The sequence below is a fragment of the Eptesicus fuscus genome, chromosome 8 (genome assembly GCF_027574615.1).
Source record: "Eptesicus fuscus isolate TK198812 chromosome 8, DD_ASM_mEF_20220401, whole genome shotgun sequence".
Classification (NCBI taxonomy): domain Eukaryota; kingdom Metazoa; phylum Chordata; class Mammalia; order Chiroptera; family Vespertilionidae; genus Eptesicus; species Eptesicus fuscus.
Window position 1 is genome coordinate 13,201,177 of NC_072480.1, and position 21,156 is coordinate 13,222,332.

The 21,156-nt window shown below is 40.9% G+C and overlaps 1 protein-coding gene across 1 annotated transcript in view; it reads right to left on the reverse strand.

Annotated features, from left to right (window-relative positions):
* The window catches only part of WDFY2 (WD repeat and FYVE domain containing 2), a 213,878-nt gene extending 197,016 nt beyond the window's left edge, over positions 1–16,862 (reverse strand). The window contains exon 1 of the mRNA XM_008152072.3: positions 16,496–16,862. Within this exon, the coding sequence (XP_008150294.2) occupies positions 16,496–16,632 (137 nt within the window). The 5' untranslated portion in view covers positions 16,633–16,862. The remainder of the gene's footprint in view (positions 1–16,495) is intronic.
* Between the last annotated feature and the right edge of the window lie 4,294 nt (positions 16,863–21,156).

The window sequence follows — 21,156 nt, forward strand, 5'->3', positions numbered from 1 at the left end:
TGAGCCAAACCAGCTAGGGCAAGGATGGATTCTTAATAACAAGAACTAACATCTACTCAGTGTTCACTACATATCAGGCTCTTTAAATCCTTACATGAATCATCCCCTAATTCTCATAACCTATTGAGATAAATTCCATTTCACTGGACACTGCCCAATTCTAAAATCCAGAATCCACTCATCTTTAGAAACTTGGTTAGCATCCATCTCTTTCTGACATCTTCCCCAACTAACATTCCTCCCTGCAACCTTCCCCAGCATTTTCTATGATCTTACTGCTAATCCTCCTCCTTTTCCTTTTTCTTTTTTTTTTTAATTTTTATTTTATTGTTTAACCTTTTGCACTCGGATGTTGAGTGTGACTCGACACGGTTAGCATTAGAATAAAGGAATCGAGAAAAAAGCAAGCGAGTGCAAAGGGTTAAAGTATTACAAATAGTAGTACATATGTCTCCTTTTTTTCCCCATTGACCTTCCCCCGGTCTCCCCTACCCCCCAGCACATGCCCTCACCTCCCCCCCCAGTGTCTTGTGTCCATTGGTTATGCTTACATGCATGCATACAAGTCCTTCGTTTGATCTCTTACCCCCCTCCCCTGCCGCCACAACACTCCCCAGCCTTCTTGCTGTAATTTGACAGTCTGTTCGATGCTTCTCTGCCTCTGTATCTATCTTTTTGTTCAACAGTTTATAATGTTCTTTATTATCCATAAATGAGTGAGATCATGTGGTATTTTTCTTTCACTGCCTGGCTTATTTCACTTAGCATAATGCTCTCCAGTTCCATCCATGCTGCTGCAAATGGTAAGAATTCCTTCTTTTTTTATAGCAGCGTAATATTCCATTGTGTAGATGTACCATAGTTTTCTAATTCACTCATCTGCTGATGGGCACTTAGGCATTTCCAAATCTTAGCTATTGCAAATTGTGCTGCTATGAATATATGGGTGCATATATCCTTTCTGATTGGTGTTTCTGTTTTCTTGGGATATATTCCTAGAAGTGGTATTACTGGGTCAAATGGCAGTTCCATTTTTACTTTTTCATTCTATCTATTTTCCCTGGATTATTGCATCCATTCCTAAGGCTTCAATAATCCTCATTTGCCAGTCTAGGAGCCTTAATTAACTTGACTAAGAATATACAGTTAATAAATGATAGAAGAGAGACTCAAATCTGACACCAATTCTCACTCTTTTTTAAATATTTATTAATTAAATTAATTGGGGTGATATAGTCAGCATGAACCAGGTGTGGGTTTCGATGTTACAAGATCTGTATATTGCACCGTGGGCCCACCACCTAAAGTCAAATCTTCTCCCTTATATTAGGAGGTCCCAATCCTCATTCTTAACCCCCGCACAATGCTGCCTCCCCAAGGGTAACTTGCCTCAGTAACTCTGAAATCCTTCTCAACGTGCTCCAATGCCAATGTTTCAGTTCAGGCACCACCATCATTTAGTTTAACCTTTAACTTGACCTCCCACTTCATGCTTCTCTATCCACACTGCCGAACAGAAGTTTATGCAATGATGGAAACTTTCTATTATCTGTACTAATATGTAGCCACTATTCGCATGTGGTGTCTGAGCACTTGAAATGTAGCTGGAGCTACTAAAGGATTTTTAATTTTATTTCATTTTAATTAAACTTAAATGGCCACACCTGGCTAATGGCTACCACATCAGCTAATACAGCTCTACATAGTCCTCAAGTCTCTCCTATTCCCAAGCCTTGACATCATAAGGCTCAGCCACATTCCCTTTGTCCTGTAAGCTCACTATAAACTCCCCTTTCCTTAGGCTTTTGGGTGCATGACTGTTTCTTAAATAGAAGTTATGACTTAATCTGATCCTAACTACTAAAAGAGCCTCTCTTCAAGAGTTTCTATTTGATAGAGGCAAGGTCATAATGAGATGCTCCTCTCAACATGTTCAGGGAAGAACCTTTCAGTGAAGAACATGAAGCAGAAATTTCTGAGGGAACAAAATGAAGGGGGCAATTCTAATATAAACACTTAAACTAAATGGAAACTTTGCCAATAAATGTTATAAATTGCCATGCATTATTTTCAAAAGAAAGTAATGTTTATAACACAAAAGATGGATTCCAGCCCATGTGGGTATTTTGCTTGGCTTGAAAAGTTTTTTAAAACATTTTTGCATTAAGTCTAAAAATTAAATGGCTTCACATGAAAATCTGGATTTCTAGTAGTTATTGAAAAATCCAGCGAAGAGTTGAGAAGCAGCTGTTCTCTTCCATTAGTCAAACACTCTCTAGTTTGCTACAATCCCCATTATTCCCTCTTATACTATTGACACTGATACCCCAACCAGTTGTAAATTATTATTCTCAAAGCATGCTGCTTCCCTCTGGTGCCCATGGACATGTGAGTCTGTGACCCCTAACTGCTTTACAAATAATTTTCACAGGAAGACTAAGTGATAAAAGCGTGGTTTTAATGTAGGTCCTACAATTCCCTCTTATACTCTTTCTACCAGAGGACACTGCTTGACAATAGCCCATGAACAATTCTATGATTCTACTAATTTGGGGCAAATTAGTCACATTATAATGTAAAGAAAACATCCTTCAATATCTTACTCAAAATGTCACTGAGAAAATATGGCCAGATTTGATGATTTGGTTGTTTTACATACAACACAAAAGTCTTGAGTGTCCCCAGAGAAGGGCTTCCCAACCTTTTTACAGCACTCTGAGTAACTTAGTCAGGGGTTTTCCCAGCCGAAAGCACACAGCCCTGGGGCTCCAGCTGCTCTCAGCCCTACCAGGCAACCCTAAGGACTGAAAGCATCATTAGCTCATCACACCTCTAACTTAAACCCCCACAGGGGAACTTATGATTCAGATATTCTGGAACAAACATAGTAGAAAACATAAAGCAAGTTTAGAAAACATCGCCAAAACCAGTTTGGCTCAGTGGATAGAGCGTCGGTCTGTGGACTAAAAGGTCCCAGGTTCGATTCCGGTCAAGGGCATGTACCTTGGTTGCGGGCACATCCCCGGTAGGGGGTGTGCAGGAGGCAGCTGGTCGATGTTTCTCTCTCATCGATGTTTCTAGTTCTCTATCCCTCTTCCTCTCTGTAAAAAAATCAATAAAATATATTTTTTAAAAAAAAGAAGAAAACATGGTGGTTGTGTATTTACAAATTCTTCTAGCAGTTCAATATCTGGCATCTAAACAAGAAAAGCAAGTGAATGACTTCAGGTGATTCTAAAAGGCTGTCAAGAATTGACAAACTTCCTGATATTTCTATTTACCAGATTAATTGATTAACTTTAGAGTGGTCCATGGCCAAAGCACTTACATACATTAATCATAAAGTATCAGGTCTATATTCATGAACTTAAGAAACCACAGATCCCAGATATCAGGATTTAGATTACAGGATTCAGGCCAATCTGGGAATGTGTTCCAAACAAAGGCAGTCCTGCAATAATAGTAGAGTGGCAGAGTTGAGTGTAAGGGGAAGAGTTATAATCAGTTTGATAAAAGTTATGACCAGATGTGAAGCTGAAAGCCAAAGAGCCATATTCAACCATAAGGATGAAAGCCACATGCTGGAGATGGCAGAATAGAAAGAGATAAAGACCACCTATCTCCAGACGTTTTGTTAGGTGAGAGAAAGAAGCCTGTACTTGGTTAAGCCTAACTGAAAAATGCCCCCACTCAGCCTACAAGGCCTTCCTCATTCACAGACCCTGTTTTCCATCAATAAATGCACAGTCTTCCTGAGTAGTACTCAGTCATATCTACAATTTTGTAATACCAATACTTACAGCAGGTAAAAAAAGAAAAAAGGGGCATCACAAAGGTGTAAAAATGGATGTCTATACTCTTTCTACTTACTTAGTATTGTCAGTTGTTGATTGGTTAACTGAAAAGCTAGCTTTTCCTCTGAAAAACTAGGTTAGCCTGTTGTGATTTCCAAGAAGGCTACATACTGGTCCTTCTATATCTTCTTAGACTGAGAGATGGGTAGCACAGTGAGAATGAATGGAAAGGCTTTGGAGACAGATGAACCAGGGTGCACAGACATCTGATCCCTCACCTTTCAAATCAGAGTAAAACACTAGCTTCATAAAATCTTATTGAGGATTAAATAAGAAAAGGCATATAAAGGGCTTAACACAGGGCCTGGCGCATGGGATGCACTCAGTAAATGTTAGCTATTATTATATACTGTTAATACCCTTGAATTTTTTCAGCCTCATCCCTGAAATAGGATGCATACTGTGTCCATGTGTGCTTAAGAATCTAGTTTTATGTCATTTTTTAAAATTTGCTTGTTAAATTTTAAATATTATATTTTAAACAGAAAAAAATCTCTTATTTCACCATGTGTTTTGATTTGGAGTTTAGAAAATATGGTTACCATATGGACTCTAATTATTAGTTCAGAAATTTGTCACATCACAATGCCTTTTGCTCAGCAAGCTTTCATAGTGAAATACCTACCCATTCCTCACTTTATATTTACTAAAGGAAAATAGAGGTCAACATGTCAAATCAGCAAATGAGGAGAAAATGGTTATCTGAAACATGTCAAGTGCTATATGAACAGATTTCAAAGAAAACAGGGCAATGAAAGTCATGAGAAAAGCAAGAGTCAGTGCTCATTATTCTGCTGCTACTAGAGCAATAACCAACATACCAAGCTACAAGGGCATCGGCTCATCTCATGCCCACACCACCCAGTGGCCACATCCTGAATTGTTAACCTTCATCTGTTTCCTGAGACTTACCCTTTCTCCCCCCATCCACAGGCTTAACAGTGATTGCCATATGCCTGCAACACGACCACACTTCTGGCCACAATCTCAGAGTGGACAGCTGACCCTGGCTAGATCTGGGACTGGGAGCCTGATGTTAATCTCTCCCTGCCTATCTAGATTGTAACAGGTAAAATTCAGAAGCAGCTGGCAGCCATGTTCTGCCATGTGGACTACTAAGTAAGAAACACAGGAAGTCAGTGTGAGCAAGAGAGAAGAATGAGCAGACAGAAAACCATGAGGAGAGGGAACTTCCTAGTTCTTCATATGCTCCAGTTTTTAGTTCTATTCCTAAGGCCCAAATGCATGTCTGTCCTTATATTCTGCAAGATACTTGAGCTTCCTCCCAGGAAACGCCAAAGCTGGTTTCTGTTCACAGTACCAAGAAAACCTAAGAGACTCCACCATTACACATTATTAGAAGGCGACTTGTTTGCAGTGACCCTCTCCCTCACTGTGAACTAACACATAACACAAAATTCTATTGCTCCAGTTTTGCCTATTATGTTCCAAGTCCTGAGCTAGAGGCCTTGAGAAACAGGGATGAGGAGACCACAGCATAAGACAAATAAAAAATACCAATGCATGTGAGGAAGTGTTTTGATAAATACATGAAAAGTGTGCTGAGGGAGGAAGAAGCAGCCACATGCTAATCCCCAGAGCAGTTCTACAAGTAAAAGTTTATAGCTGCTAAAGCAGAAGTGCCCACAGAGATCCATATCAGGGTACTGTCAGAACATGTGCAAATCCTATCAGTTTTCCTTTCACAAAATCTTGAAACCCACAAGTGGGAGGGAGCTTAACTCTTCTCAGGATAGCCTTTATGATATTTACATAGGCATGTACTATCACCTTAAAAAGAAGTATAATTATTTTTTAAATGTAACTATAAGTATCTAACTACTTTACCTGAGTTTTTGCATTCAAATATTCAAAACTTCAGCTGTGATATATGAATTAATCATTCCCTATGGGAAATAAATTACCAAGTAGCTAACTTTTTTCTTAACCTTAAAACCTTGTTTCACCCTGGCTGGCATGGTTCAGTGGTTAGAGCCTCAGCCTGGGCACTGAAGGGTCACAGGTTCGATTCCCAATCAAGGGCACGTATCTGGGTTGCAGGTTTGATCCCTAGCTCCGGTGGGGACTCATGTGGGAGGCAACCAAACTATGTGTCTCTCTCACACTGATGTTTTCTTTCTCTCCCCTCTCTCTCTATCTCCTACTTCCCCCCTCCTTTCCACTCTCTCTGAAAAATCAATGGAAAAAATTTCCTCAGGCAAGGATTTAAAAAAAACACGTATTTCTTTTGTATTATGGTTACTTAATTCTCAAATTGTGGCACTCTCCTAGCTAAAGTGCATATCAAATAACTGTTTCAAAATTTTGACCCATTTTCTCAACAAATCCATCTGGTATTTGCCACCAGCTTTAACCTCACTTTTCCACATATATAAGAATGGACTTTCATGTGAAATCCAGAGATTTAAACCTTGGCCATTCATTCAAACTTCTAAAAACATTGTGTATGGACAAAATCTGTTCCAGAGGGACTTTGGCCCATTAGTTGCTAGTTTACAAAGCCCAGGCTTCCCGTTGAGCGCGGCTTAGTTAGAATTTCATCCCTACCTCAACATACTCCCTATGGAAGACACAGTCCTGCCCTCCAGCAAACTAGTGAGGACACTGGACACACTACTGCAAGACAAGGTGGCAAATGGAGAGAGAGATAAAAGCCTGCAAAGGACAACAAAGCACCCACCTGCTATACACCTCTCCTGACCACTGGCTCTCACAGGGTAAGTTTCAGAAGTGGCAGTCAAAACATGACAGAGTAACCCCACCCTTATATATCCAGAGAACTAACGGGGCTCAGAACTATACAAAAGCAAATAAAAATTCAACAGCCCCGCCCATTTGTGTAGCCAGGGTAGATTCTTAAGACAGTCCTTAATGGAACCACAGCAACAGAAATAAACTTGCCTACTGAGAGGCATAGTGATATCATAAACAAAACATAAAACTTCTAATGAACATATATGCTCCAAGAACAATGCCAGGTAACGCAGGAATATCATTTCATGTAAACCTCCCAACAACCCTAGGAAGAAACATTATTCCCAATTTACAGATGCAGAAACTGAGACTCTGCAATTCTAAAGTGTGGGAAAGAGCCGATCATCTGGAGTCAAGTGATTCCTCTCCCATTAACTCACTGACCTGGCCAGAGAGATTCAGGCTATTATTGTAGACACAAAACAGCAAGCAGTCAAGAACAACTCATTAGCTAGAATAATTAAAAGTATGGAACTAGTATTTAAAAAAGCAAAGATCCTCTAAACATAATAGAACCCACAGTAGGCCATTATGAGAATTTAATGTTGAGATTAAAGTAATTTTACAAATAAATATGAAGCATAAGGGCCATTCAATAAATGATTTTTAAGTAATTCAACAGTAAAATTTTTAAAAATCATTAGAATCTTCAATTTATACCAATCAGTAAAATACAGTCCAAATGGCGGAAACCGGTTTGGCTCAGTGGATAGAGCGTCAGCCTGCGGACTCAAGGGTCCCAGGTTCAATTCCGGTCAAGGGCATGTGCCTTGGTTGCGGGCACATCCCCGGCGGGGGGTGTGCAGGAGGCAGCTGATCGATGTTTCTCTCTCATCGATGTTTCTAACTCTCTATCCCTCTCTCTTCCTCTCTGTAAAAAATCAATAAAATATATTTAAAAAAAAATACAGTCCAAATAAATCAACAAGTTTTTTCACCAAATTATATAACTAAGATGAAAAAAAAATAAACATTCAATGAATCTCTGGATAAAGAATTACTTTAAAAAATAATGATGAAAGTTTTTCAATTTAAAAAGAGTACATGGTTAAATTAAAAGTAAATGTTTTCTATGTAAAAAAATAAAGGCAAATAATAGAGTATAAGACTTTACCTGGATTTTAATAGATGTAGTGTTAACATCCTTACTATATGTATGGAATGTATATACAAGAAATTGTTCAAAGAGCCGAGATGATTCAATGGATAAATGGGCAAAGGACAGGAAAAAAACAATTCACAAAAGGAAAAATAATAAGTAAACAAGTAAATAGGAAAATATTCACTAGTTAATCAAAACATACATATTAAATATCAATGAAGTGCCACTATCAAGTAAATTCTAAAGAATTTTTAAATAATAACCATGGCTGGTCAGATGTGGCAAAACTCATATTCTCATATGTCACTATAAATATTATATGTGCCACAAATCTTTTTAAAAGCAATATGGCAATCTTCTTACAATTTTTCCTGAAGAAATAATCTAAAAATCAGGGGAAAAAACATATACATGCACAACAATGTTCATTATAACACTTATAAAACTGAAAATAATGTAAATAGCCAAAAATAAGTGACAGATAAATTACTATGTACCTACCACATTATCAGCACCTTGAGAGAGGGCTGCCTTGTTCATGATGGAAAATCCAGGGCCAAGTTCATAATAGCACAAACATTAGATAAATAAGTAAATACTGAGGAAAAGGAAAATATACCGCCTCTCAAAATGATGGTTAAAGATTAGATAGCTGGTGGCTCAATTTTAAGTGGGGGCAAGAATATAAAAGTACAATTAGTCATTGTGCTAAGAGGTTAATAAGCAATTATTCTTTATTATGGTTATATTATCTTTATTTAAAATGTAAACATACCTGAGGATTACTGTTATGATTACTGAAGATATAAGCTGATCCTCAGAAATTGAAAAGCTAAAAAAATTTAATAACTAGCCTGGCCAGTGTGGCTAAGTGGCTGAGCATTATTGACCCATGAACCAAGAGGTTACTTATTAGATTCCAGGTCGGGGCACAATGCTCAGGTTTCAGGCTCAATCCCCAGAAGGGGGCAAGTAGGAGGCAGCCTTTCGATGTTTCTCTCATTTATATTTTTATCTCTCTATCCCTCTTCCTTCCTCTCTTTCTAAAAAGCAATAAAAATATTTTTTAAAACCTTTAATAACTAATGGAAAATGATTAAAATCCCTAACCAGCTCCATATTATAGGTAAATCTGCCCAATTAAAAAATATAGTTATACAGAGAGGTTAACAACTGACATTTATAACTTACATAAGACATCATTTCTGAGTCCTAACTCAGTAATAAATGAACACAGGAAGCCAAAACACATGCACTCCTGTTTTTTGCTGAACTCTCTCTGACTCTGGGCTGAAAGAGCTTATCTTATTTTCTTCTGACTTGGAGCCTTCTAGTGAGACAAGGTCAATTTTATGATGATCCCCGTGGGAATACAGAAAGGCGAGGGATAAGTCAGGCTGGATGGAGTGAGGGTCCTTAAGTTGAACTGCATTTCCATCTTTTAGAACACTAAAATTACAAACAGAGAAAGAGGGTACAAAACTTCAACAGTTTCTCTAAGGCAGCAATTTTCAACCTGTTTCATTTCATGGCACATATAAACTAACTAGTAGCCCGTTTGCATGAAGATTCATGCAATAGACCTTCATTCACCTGGCTGCCTGCACCAGTTTTCTGCCGGCACCAGGGACCCAGGCCTTGGTTGTGGCCACCGCCTTCTGCCTTCTTTCAGGGTCCGGGCTTGGCCCCGGGCGGCGGCCTTGGGCTCGGCTGCACCCCAGCCTCCCTGCTACAGATCGCAGGAGCCGACCCCCGGTGGTTGCCTGCGATTCGTACAGACTCCCCGCTGGTGCCTTGGGCTCAGCCGCACCTCAGCATCCCTGCGACGGTATCCTGGTGGGCGTGGCTGGGGGGCGTGGCTGGTGGGTGTGGCGAAGGTACGGTCAATTTGCATATTACTCTATTATTAGGTAGGATTACTAAAATTGTGGCACACCAAAAATACATTCTATTTTTTGCCGATCTGACAAAAAATACCTATAATTTTGATTCATTCCCATCAGATTGCTATTATTGTGCTGGCTGATATCATTTTTTTACTTGACAATCTAAGGAAAAAGAGGTCAGTGCCCCTGACTAAATAGTAGGTATTGCATGTTTTAAAAACTCTTGCAGCACACTGGTTGAAAATCGCTACTCTAATGTACTGTATTTAAAACTATTGTTCTCAACCCATTACATGTCATGAAATCCACTGAATGAATTACAACCATGATTTCTAAAAGGCTACAATAGAACAGAAAATACCGGCAATGCAGCTCCTATTAAAAAGATGGCATTTTGCCGAAACCGGTTTGGCTCAGTGGATAGAGCGTCGGTCTGCGGACTGAAAGGTCCCAGGTTCGATTCCGGTCAAGGGCATGTACCTTGGTTGCAGGCACATCCCCAGTAGGGGGTGTGCAAGAGGCAGCTGGTCAATGTTTCTCTCTCTCATCGATGTTTCTAGCTCTCTGTCCCTCTCCTTTCCTCTCTGTAAAAAATCAATAAAATATATTAAAAAAAAAAAAAAAGAAAAGATGGCATTTTAGTGGCTCAGTTGGTTAGTGTCATCAGGTACACTGGAAGCTTTCAAGTTCAATTCTTGGTCAGGGCACATATCTAGGTTGTGGGTTTGATCCCTACTTGGGGTGCATATGGGAGGCAACAGATCAATGATCTATGTTTCTCTCTCTCTCTCTCTCTCTCTCTCTCTCTCTCAAATCAATTAAAAACATATCCTTGGGTAAGGATTTAAAAAAAAAAAAAGATACCATTTTATATAACTTTTGTTTCAGTTATATATGTGTGTATGTGTCAAAGTGTGTGTCTTGGATAGCAATGCTAAATACATTTCTCACTATGATTTGTGATCAAAAAAGTTTCAAAAGCATTACTCAAGACAACCCAGGCCCTACTTGGGGGCCTGCAAACAACCCAGAGCTAAACTACTCAGTATTTGAAATGAAAGGATTCATCAAGAAGTAGAAATGTAGTGAATCCAGTTCAACCAGGTATCAGGTACCAATACAAAACAAACACCTCTTCAATATTTCATCCAGGAATAAATAACTGCTGCCATCCCAAGGCTCAGAAATACATCTTACAGTTGCCTCACAAAGTGCGTACCACTTCTGCCCTCTGTGCACTTTTCACCATTTGAGGTTTTAGGATGATGTGATGCAGAGAAATTACATTTACCTAGTCATTATGTGAGCAAATCATAGTGACAGTCACAGCTAAGAAATGCTATGCTCTCCTTTGTTAGATGAAGAAACTGAGGCTTAGAGTGATGAGATGCCCTAGGAAATGTCCAAAGTCAATGTAGTATACAGCTAAATCAGACTCCCAGTCCCAGTTCTTTTCCAAGAATCCTTAAATTAAAGGCACACAGCACACTGCAGTACTCCCTGCCAGGAGACAAGTAAATGACTTTTTTTTTCCTTTTTGGTCCTATTTGTGAGTTTATTACACCACTGAGTTAATTTTTACTAATGACTAAATGAAACATTTGAATGAGGATGCCCCCTGCCCTTAAAAAAAAAAAAGAGAGAGAGAGAGACTGCTTATTAAAGTTGCACAAGGAAAGTTATTTTTTTTGCGTTAGGGAATTCCTAGGCTAATTGTGGCATTCTGCTTTGGAATTCCATTCCAAACAGATGATTAATCAGCCAGTGTTTGATTTCATTCAATGGACATATATTGCCTATCTCCTTTGAGCTAAGCACTGGGAATCAGATCACTTTATAGGAGGTAAAAAAAAAAAAAAAAAACTCACTCCCTTTTACCTGCAGGTTCTGCCTGCCTTCCAGGCTTGCAGAATACAGCCATGTTGCATAAATTGGTCCCGAATAAAGTCAGAATATAAGGAGGTAATTCCCCAGAATCTCCTACCCTATAACCCACCACCACCTCCTCAGAGCCTTTTATCCAAAAAAGAATTCCAAATTATTGCACCCAGAGGTTTTGTGAATTTTCATATTATAGTTATTCATCTGGAGACAATAATGTTCCAGATTCTTCAAAGTGTGACACAGCTGGATTCTGAATTCAAGCATACTGGCTCCTGAGTATACTCTTAACCAGTCCATTCTAGTGCCTCTAATGAAAGGGAGTTTTCTCTTCCTCCTCTACTAGAATGCCCTTTCCTCTACTCTAGCTTTTTCACATGAACTATTCATCCTGCAAGACCCATCTGGAACAGAGCTCCTCTCTAACCACCACAAACAGAGGACAACCCCAGAGGACAATGTTTGTAACTGTTTTCATTTAGCACATCTCCTTTTATTGAGATAAAAGCCCCCTTTTACCTATTGCATGGGTATAGACTCCTGGTAAAGGAACAATTTTCTATAATTGTCTAATACTAACTATCTAGTTACTAAAAACTCTCTGTATGAATGCTAAGATTGTTGACTTGTATTAAGATTTGTCTTAAACAAATTTGAGCTAAGATGTCAGGGAGGAAGCTCCTATGCAAGAAATGTTAAAATGGCAAATAATGTTAAAATGGCGTTCACTCAGAAAAGACAGTCCAGAAAGAAGCTGGAAAATGAGGAACCCAAAGTACCAAAGCTGGGCTTGTCCTTCAGAGATAGAACCCAATTAAAGCCAAAGCAGAGATACTCAGAAAAGGCCAATGGAATAAGCTATGTTCTATGATAGCAACAGAACAAGCCAGTGGAACAAGCTCTGTTCTATGATAGCAACAGAAATCTATCCCTTAAGTCAGATTGTTTTATATATCTTATATTTCTTCCCTTGGTATCCAGTAAAGTTCCAGGCATTCTTTAACTGTGCTAAGGTGGATTCAGGGTACAGTTTTATCCACTCTTGAGCCTGCAGATTAAAACATTATCAGTCCACTATGGAACCATTTTACCTTTCTTTAGAACCCTCTGCTGGTGTGGTTCAGTTGGCTGAGCATCATCCTAGGCACTGAAAGGTCACCGGTTCAATTCCCAATCAGGGCACATGCCCAGGTTTCAGGTTTGGTCCCTGGTTAGGATGCATACAGGAGGCAACCGACCAAAAATAAAGAAAAGTAAAATGTAGAGAACAAGAACTATGGAATTCAACCACTCTTGCACTTCTGAAAATTCTTTTTTCAATAATGAAACTTAGAGGTTGTGGTTTTATTATCTTCTAAAATTTCCTGAAAGAACCTTGTCATTTCCACCAATGTAGTGTGCACATGTGCTTGAAACACAATAGAAACCCACGTTTGTTGATAGAATGAATGAAGTAATGCATTGACTTCCAAAGTTTTAAGATCGCCCACTCCAAACTTTTCCTCACAAGTGTATATATCTGTCCACACAGTGCTTTATAGGTGGTCATAAACTTCACTCAATAAATGTCAATCAAATGTCTACAATAGCCCAGCTGGTGTGGCTCAATGGCTGAGCATCAACCTATGAACCAAGAGGTCCTGGTTCCATTCCCGGTCAGGGCACATGCCTGGGTTGTGGACTCCATCCCCAGTGTGGGGCATGCAGGAGGCAGCCAATCAATGATTCTCTCTCATCACTAATGTTTCCATTTCTCTCTCCCTCTCCCTTCCTCTTTAAAATCAATAAAAATATATATTTTTAAAGTCTACAATAGTTAAAATGCTATGCTTTCAGGAACAACATAAGTCTACCAGTCACTGACAGTGAATGTTTATTGAGGGCCTACTGTGTGCCAAACAGGATACTAGACCCCAAAGATAATACAATGAATAAGACACACATATTACCCCAATAAATTCAATTTTTTAAAAAGTGTTTGCCAATCTGATAGGTGAAACATGGTATTTCCTTGATTTAATTTACTCTTCTTTAATTAGTATTAAGTTTATCAGCCATTTTTATTTCCTTTCTATGAATAATCCTATATTTTATTAATGTATGCCACAAAGAAAACTAGTCTTTATCATATATGTTGCAAATGTTTTCTCTCACTTTGTCATTTGCCTTTGGACTTTAGCTGGAGGTTTTTCTCATTTAAAAAATTTAAATTTTTAAATAGTCAAGTTTAAAATAAAATTTTCAAGAGGTGAAATTTATTTTTTAAAAATTTATGGTGTCTGGGGATATTTCCAAACTTAGAAATATCTTCATGATTCACTGTCAAAGTTATCCATGTTTTTTTCTAGCATTTTTATGCAATTTTTACCTTTAAGTAATTGTACCATCTGGAATACAGATTAAGAATTAAGGATGACACTGAGCTTTATTTTTTTTTTTTATCCAAATGACTAACTGGTTTTTCCAGCACTGATTATTAAAGAATCAATTTTTCTTAAAAAAAAAAAAAAAAAAAAGATGCACATAGCACCTTAGGGAACTTATGGACAAGATAAAGAACAAGTACCCATGATACTGTTTAAAATAGAAAAATGTTAAGTTTTCAAAGGTATAGATAAAGGCTACCAGAGTCTGAGGTCAAAAGGGAAACCAGGGTTTCAAAAGAACTTATGGGTTATGGGACACTGCCACTGAAGAATGGGGACATTATCTGTGTCTTAACCTTAGTTTGGGAATGAAACAACTAGTTTCTGGCTGAAGCAGTTAATGAAAATGGCTTTGTAGGTTTAGATAAAAATCAATATTCTATCTTCATATCTTTAGTGACAGTGATATTAGATTTTGAAAAGCAAGAATACAGATCAGTCTCCTTTCATGAAGATCATAATCAAAACTGGGCTCTAAATAACACAGTTATTTTCATGTGTGAGTACAGAAATACATAATAAAATGTAATAATAAAATACACATAAAGAATAATCCTGGATTTATGAGTGGGCTTTATATTTAACCGTAACTCTATAATAAATTCTATTATTTACACTGTAAATTAGGAAAGTGAAAATTAAGGTAGTATATAGCTAAAAATCACATTGCTTTTGTTCTATAATCAAATGAAATTTATCTTTAAGTTTCTTTCATATATGACACTTCAGCTTCTCCAAATACTTTGAATGCACCCCACTAAAGCTGTTTCCTTCAAGATAAGCACACTGATATGGGAATCAGATTGACTTAGGAGCTAGGCTTGGCTCTACCACCAGCTACATGAATTTGGGCAGGTAAATTCTCTGGCCTAAATTTTCTCATATGTAAAATAAGTTGTTAAGAGCAAATAACCTCTAAGATCCCTCTGAAGTTAAAAAAAAAAAAAAAAAACAATCTCAAAGCCTACCTCTACTCCCAAACCATCAACCAAAGCAAAAAGTTTCAAAACTAATATTAAAGGAACTTAGGTTTAACTACCTTTCTCCTTTTACTTGATTCAGCCAACTTACTTACAAATTTCCTAACAGCAGTCAGGTTGACAGTTTCATCTCTAGTAGTTACAGAATGGAGAAAAACGATGTCTATCCTATATTCCTTTAGAAACAATTCTGTAACAAAAAACTTTCTAGGTCCAGAAGCAATCTCTTTAATAGAATTGTGTCTCTATTGAAAAATTAAACACTCATAGATTTCTTTGTGGATTTCAAAAGGTTTCTACATCAATGTATTCCATTTCAGCCATGAATTTCTTCTGTTTATTGCACACTGCTTGCAATTGACATATGTTTACAATCTTTTCGATTGGATCTGCACAGAAAATAAATTCATTTGGCCATTTGTTTGCAGTATGATGTAGACAAGCACAACATATTCATCCTGGTTATACTGAAGAACCTATGATATGATATACCTAACAGGAAAATTTTTTGTGGCTACATTGTAAATAAAGTGCTGAAATGACTATAAAGACAGTAATGAACACTTTGTTGCTTTACTTCTGCCTACAATTTTAGGGTATTCTCTACCTCAGCATAATCTGAACTTACATTAAGAAAACCTACTGTTTTAATGTTAAAGTCCCTTGTCATATACCTCTACAGTGTTAAACTTTTTAGAATGCTAGTTGATATCATCAAAACTACAATTCCAGAAAATATCCTAACTACTAGATTCAAGCAGAATTCCGGTGAACATTAGCTTCGTCAACATAATATCTGCATATTAACGGACATTAAACTAAATAAAAAACCCTTTTGTCTGACAAATAAGGGAGAATATTAAAGGCAGAACAAATGACTCCACTTCTGCAAATTAAGCAAAATTAAAGCAAAAAAAAAAAGAAAGGAAGCAAGCAAAGGGAAGGAACTCAAGAGCTATTTGCAGCACTGGTCCCCTGCAAATTCTGAAAAGGAAGGCAAAGGAGAGAAGGCGCTTCTTTGACAGGCACTTTTCCTTTGGCCAGAAGCCCCAAGTTACTCTTTCCACAACTTGCAATGCTCATTGATTTCCGTTTAAGATGTCTAGTAGATGTGGATTCGATGGGAATGTCTGGGAGAAGAGTGGCATTTGCTTTCCCGGTTTGGAGCCCTGAGAACTGTACCAGAGCACTCAGAAACCCTCAGTTATTTTCGCAGAGGCAGCTGGGGGCATCCTCCTCACGCGCACACCTGCAGGGTCCGGCGGCTCCTTCCTCTCCCGCTCCGGTCCTCAGAGCGGGACCAAGGTCCAGGGGCCCGCATACCGTTAGTCCCAGGGCCACCCTGGCGCCGGCGGGCGTCACCCGGCCCCTGGGAAGCCCAGAGATCACGCCCCTGTCCGAGCTCCGCTGCCCCGAGCCACGCAGCGGCGGCGCGCCGCGGACACCGGCCTCACCGGGATGCGCATTTTAACAGAAACTTGAGGGAGCACGTCTACACTGGTGCCGACTAGGAGGTACAGCCCCCAACGCGGGTCAGGGGACCGCCGACCCGTCCCGCCCCTCCTCGCGGCCGAAGGGCAGAGGTCCGTACCTGTCCTCCGAGACGCTGATGACGCCCTCCTCCTTGGGAACGATCACGGCCATATTCACCACCTCCTGGGACCCCTCGACCCGCTGCAGCAGGATCGGCTTGCGGGTCAGCGGCTTGGGCTGGATCTCCGCCGCCATCAGAGGAGGGGGCGCGCCGGGAGCGCCGCTGCCACACGCGCGGTGGGACGGTGTGGAGGGGACCGCTCGGCCAGAGGCGCACGCTGAAACAAGGACTCTGGTTGGTCCGAGCGGGACGCCGGGGACCCGCGATCATAGCCTGGCCGCCGCCTCAGGGAACGACTCTGCGCTCCGGGCTTGGAGCCCCGAAACCGCCGGGACCGGCGCAGCCACCCAGCGCCACCGCCAGCCGAGGGGGCGGAGAGCTGAGGGCGGAGCCGGGAAAGGGCGGGGCCTGCCGCAGGGTGTGGCCGCTGGTCCGGCCCAGGGTGGAGGGTGCACTTCCGGAGGGCGGTGAAGGAGGACGAAGAGGGGAGGAAACCTTAAAAGGGGCGGGGCGCTGGCGCCCAATGCGCGTGCGTCTGCCCGCTAGCCCATTTCCGCCCGCTCGCCCCGCCCCTCTGCAATTCCCAAACCCTCGCAGCACATTTCCCCAGGACGCATGCGCCTTCTATTCGCTGAGGTTTCCTCCGATCCTCGCCACCATCCACACCCAATGCTTAGTCCCCTCCCGTTTTAATCTCCCGTGACCGCGCATGTCCACACCCCTGGGAACGCGCTTGCCAGAGGCCTGCCCCTTCCCGCCCCAAAATCCTTCTAAAGAGGGCGGAGGGTGGGGAGAGGAAGAGCGCGCCCGGGCGAGGCCGGAAAAAGAAGAAGCCAGCTGGAGGGAAAGTAGTTGCGACGTGATTAAGCATGCGCACAGGTTACCTGTCCCGAGCGGCTTTCGTGAAGTACGGCGGGAGTCGGCTGACCTCTCTCAGATTGCACTGGCCACCGAGTGACACTGCATGGGCTCCTGGGAGTTGTAGTTTCTCGGAGCCTTCTCTCCCCTGGCTTTAAGTGACCTATTGCCCAATTCTCTGCGCTCCTGGCCTGGGGAGCTCCGTAGCCTCCCTGGCCATTGGCCGAGTTGCGGCCAGGACTGACCTCTAAATGCAGGGAACTGATGGACAGCTGGGGCTGAACAGGCTGTCCTATGCCCTTGGTTCAGGCCGCTGCCCCTAATAGTGTAACTCTAGGGGTGAGAAAAGAAGAGACTCTCATGTAAGTGTTTTTGAGGGAGTTTAGAGATCCTATGTAGTGTCAACGAACTATATAGGTAGTTACTAGCCTAAGATTACTTTAGCTCCCAAGTTAGGGCTATATCCCCCTTCCCCCCCTCCCCCCAAACTTGACCCCAGGCCCCATTCATTGCTCCTGGTTCTGACTCCTTTCCATTCCTTAGCAATCCAGCCTTTCTAGCTTGCTCCAGAGACAATGGAGTTATTGTGACTATGTTACCAGAAAGGGGACCTGGCCCTGACCAGATTTGCCTAAGGCCAGCTGGTAGTGTGTGGGTTCTTGACTTGGTGCAGAAAAATTTTCACAACAGGAACCCAGGTGAATTTTAGAGGACATTTAATAAAGCTGGGGACTGGGAAACAAAGGGCTGGGAAATGAGCCTAGACTGGTCTGCTTTGGCTCACTAAGAAGTCAGAGAAATGGGGGCCTTGGGGACAGGTTCATGGGGCTTGTCTGGGACAAACTACTGAGGACATGCTCCTGGAAGGAAGAGGGATGCTGGGATCTTCCTTTGGAGGGGTTTTAAAGGCTGGGCATTTAGAGGAGGACCTCAATAGAATGTTCATCAGCTTTATGCTAATGTATCAAAATTAGGTTTATTCTCTTAACTTGATCTACCCTTGGGTGTGGTTGGCAAATGGCGCTATTTGGATTTCTGCTAGCTGTTTCCCTCAGTAGGGGGATTTAAACTATTTACCCTCTGGTTGGGGTGAGGTACAAACCATTTACTCTTAAGTGTCCTTGGTTTAGGGAAGATAGGATTTACTATATGGCTGCAAACTGCTGTTTAACTATCTGTTTCAGTTTCCCTGTTCTTCTTGTCCTGGCTTACTGACCTGGCTCACAGAACCTCTCTCAAAGCACAGTGCAACTCTACCACCTCCAGTCTTTGCAGAAATTCTCTAAGGCCTTGAATGGGTAATTGAGGTATTTTCCAATTTGGGAAATAAAAGCATTTTATTTTGTAATTAAAATTTTATTTTATTTATAAAAACAAAGCATCCCACTTCTCTAAGCCTCAGGGTTCCCATCTATTAAGTGGAGGATAATAACACCTATCTTGGGTGGCTGTTGTCAGGCTTACATATTTCAAGTACTTTTGTGCACAATAGGTCCTTTAAGGTTTAGGGATTAGGACACAGACATACTTGAGGGGCCATTTTTGAGCCCACCACCTTGGTTTTAAATACTATCCATATGCTCCTGACTCCTGTCAACCAATCATCCTTGGCACCAATTCAACACCAACAGGAATCCCTAATTTGACGTGTGGTGAAGAAGGAAATTTTGTGATATGACATGGCCGTGAAAACAGCACACTGCAGAACAACTCAATTGTTAAACATGGATGAAAACAGCACAGCTGTAAGGTTGTCCCAGATAGGACATCTCTGTTCTGCTCCTCAGTGGTCTGCTCTGCATGGGCCTGCTTCGCTCTGTTCTAGAAAGACATCTTTTGTGTTTTAGCTCAGCCAGGGAGAGACAGTCTTCCATTTTCAGTGGAAAAACTCAGAGCCATAGGGGGACTGGCTAATATGGGCAGAAATCCCGGCCCATATTAGCCAGTCTCTGATTGGTCAGTTCTTAGGCAAATGAGGACTCCAAATCCTTACAGTTTGATTGGTCCAAAACTCACTGTCTTGATTCATCGGAAAAGATCCACTCTGGTTGGTCGGAACTATGAAGCTCCCATTGAATGGGGAAAGCTTCAGTCCTATTGGTTGAAATAGGGTTCTAGGAACTCCTCTATAATGGTGACTCAGCAGAAACACAGTGCAGGTAGGTGGTTCAGTGCAGACTTCTCTGTGAAGTGCAATTTGCATGAGAGGCCCCTGTGCAGAAGTGGCTGCTAGGCTCTGTGTGTGTTTTTTTAAAATTTGAGCCCAGTTAGCCACCAGGAGCCCTTCTTAGTAGATGTCTTTTTTTCTTCCCTTCAAGGTTTACACTTCATATTCTTATCTCTACCGCTGACCTCATCCCTGAACTCCAGATTCATATATCTAATGCTACTCCACTTTGTCACTTAAATGTTTCAAATATCCCCAGACAGTATCTTTATAAATGTTTTTTAATTCTCACCCAAGAACGTACTTTTATTTATTTTAGAGTGAGACCGAAAGAGAGAGGAACATTGATGTGAAAGTGAAACATTGATCAGTTGCCTCCCACAATTGTTCAAAACTAATTTCCTAGGACAGTGGTCGGCAAACTGCGGCTCTGTTGACTAATGAATTTGCCAACCACTGGTAGACTAAATGTTACCGTGTAGTTGGAAGCTGTGAGGATTAGGCAATTGTGGCATATTGTGTGAAAAGAGGTAAAGGGTAGTATATGACAGTGGTCGGCAAGCTCATTAGTCAACAGAGTGGCAAACCGCGGCTCACGAGCCACATGTGGCTCGCGAGCCGCAGTTTACCGACCACTGTCCTAGGAGTTGTTCTTGATTTTGTCTTTTTCCTCACAACTCATATCCAAATCATTAACAAGCCCTATCAGCACCACCTCCAAAGTATATCTTGAATTTTCTCACTTATATCATCTCTACCCCAACCCAAGTCATCATAATCTATGGCCTCTACTGCCACAGTAGCTAATTCCTTTCCTTACTCCTTTTTGAGCCCGACCTTCCAAACTTACACGATCCATTTTTATCACAGTAGCCAGAGGATTTTGTTTTAAAATATCAACCAGATCAGTTACACCTCTGCTGTAAAACTCATCAATGGCTTACCATTGCACTTGGGATAAAATACATCTCCAACTTCACCTCTTCTACTCAGTACTCTCCAAGCCCTGGCTTGGAAATTCCCAAGAAACACCCAACCTCCTTCCTGCTGACGGCCTTTGCACCAGCTGTGTTCACCTCCTGGCTACTTTCTTCTCAACACTCAGGCTTCAGCTACAAAGTTAGCTCACTAAAGAGTCTTACCCTTCCACCTCTGCAGTGCTCCATTTGTTCATAACACTGTCATATCACCCTCCTATCTCCCTCACAGTACTTCTGCCCAAAATAACCTTGCTTGTTTCTTATTTATTTCATAATTTTCCTCCACTAGAAGAGAAATAAAAGAGAGAAAGGATGTTGTATGACTGTTCACTATTATATTTCTAGCCCCTAGAATAGTACCTAGAATGTTAGGAGGCACACTGTATTTGTTGAAGGAATGAATAGAAAGAAAAAGAGGTTCAAATTTGTTTAACTCTATTCCATTAGAGTATAATGGAAAGACTGGAATCTGTACCTTGCCCTAAATCCTGGGATGGGAAAACTCTTGGGAGAATACATACAACAGACAGATGATAGTAGCAAGGTGAGAGTAATTGGTATCCAAGAGAAAGGCCTAGCATGCAATTTCAGAAAGCATAAAACTATCAGAAGCCCAAGTGGAAAACTCCTGCCTGCTCTAAGGAATTAAAACT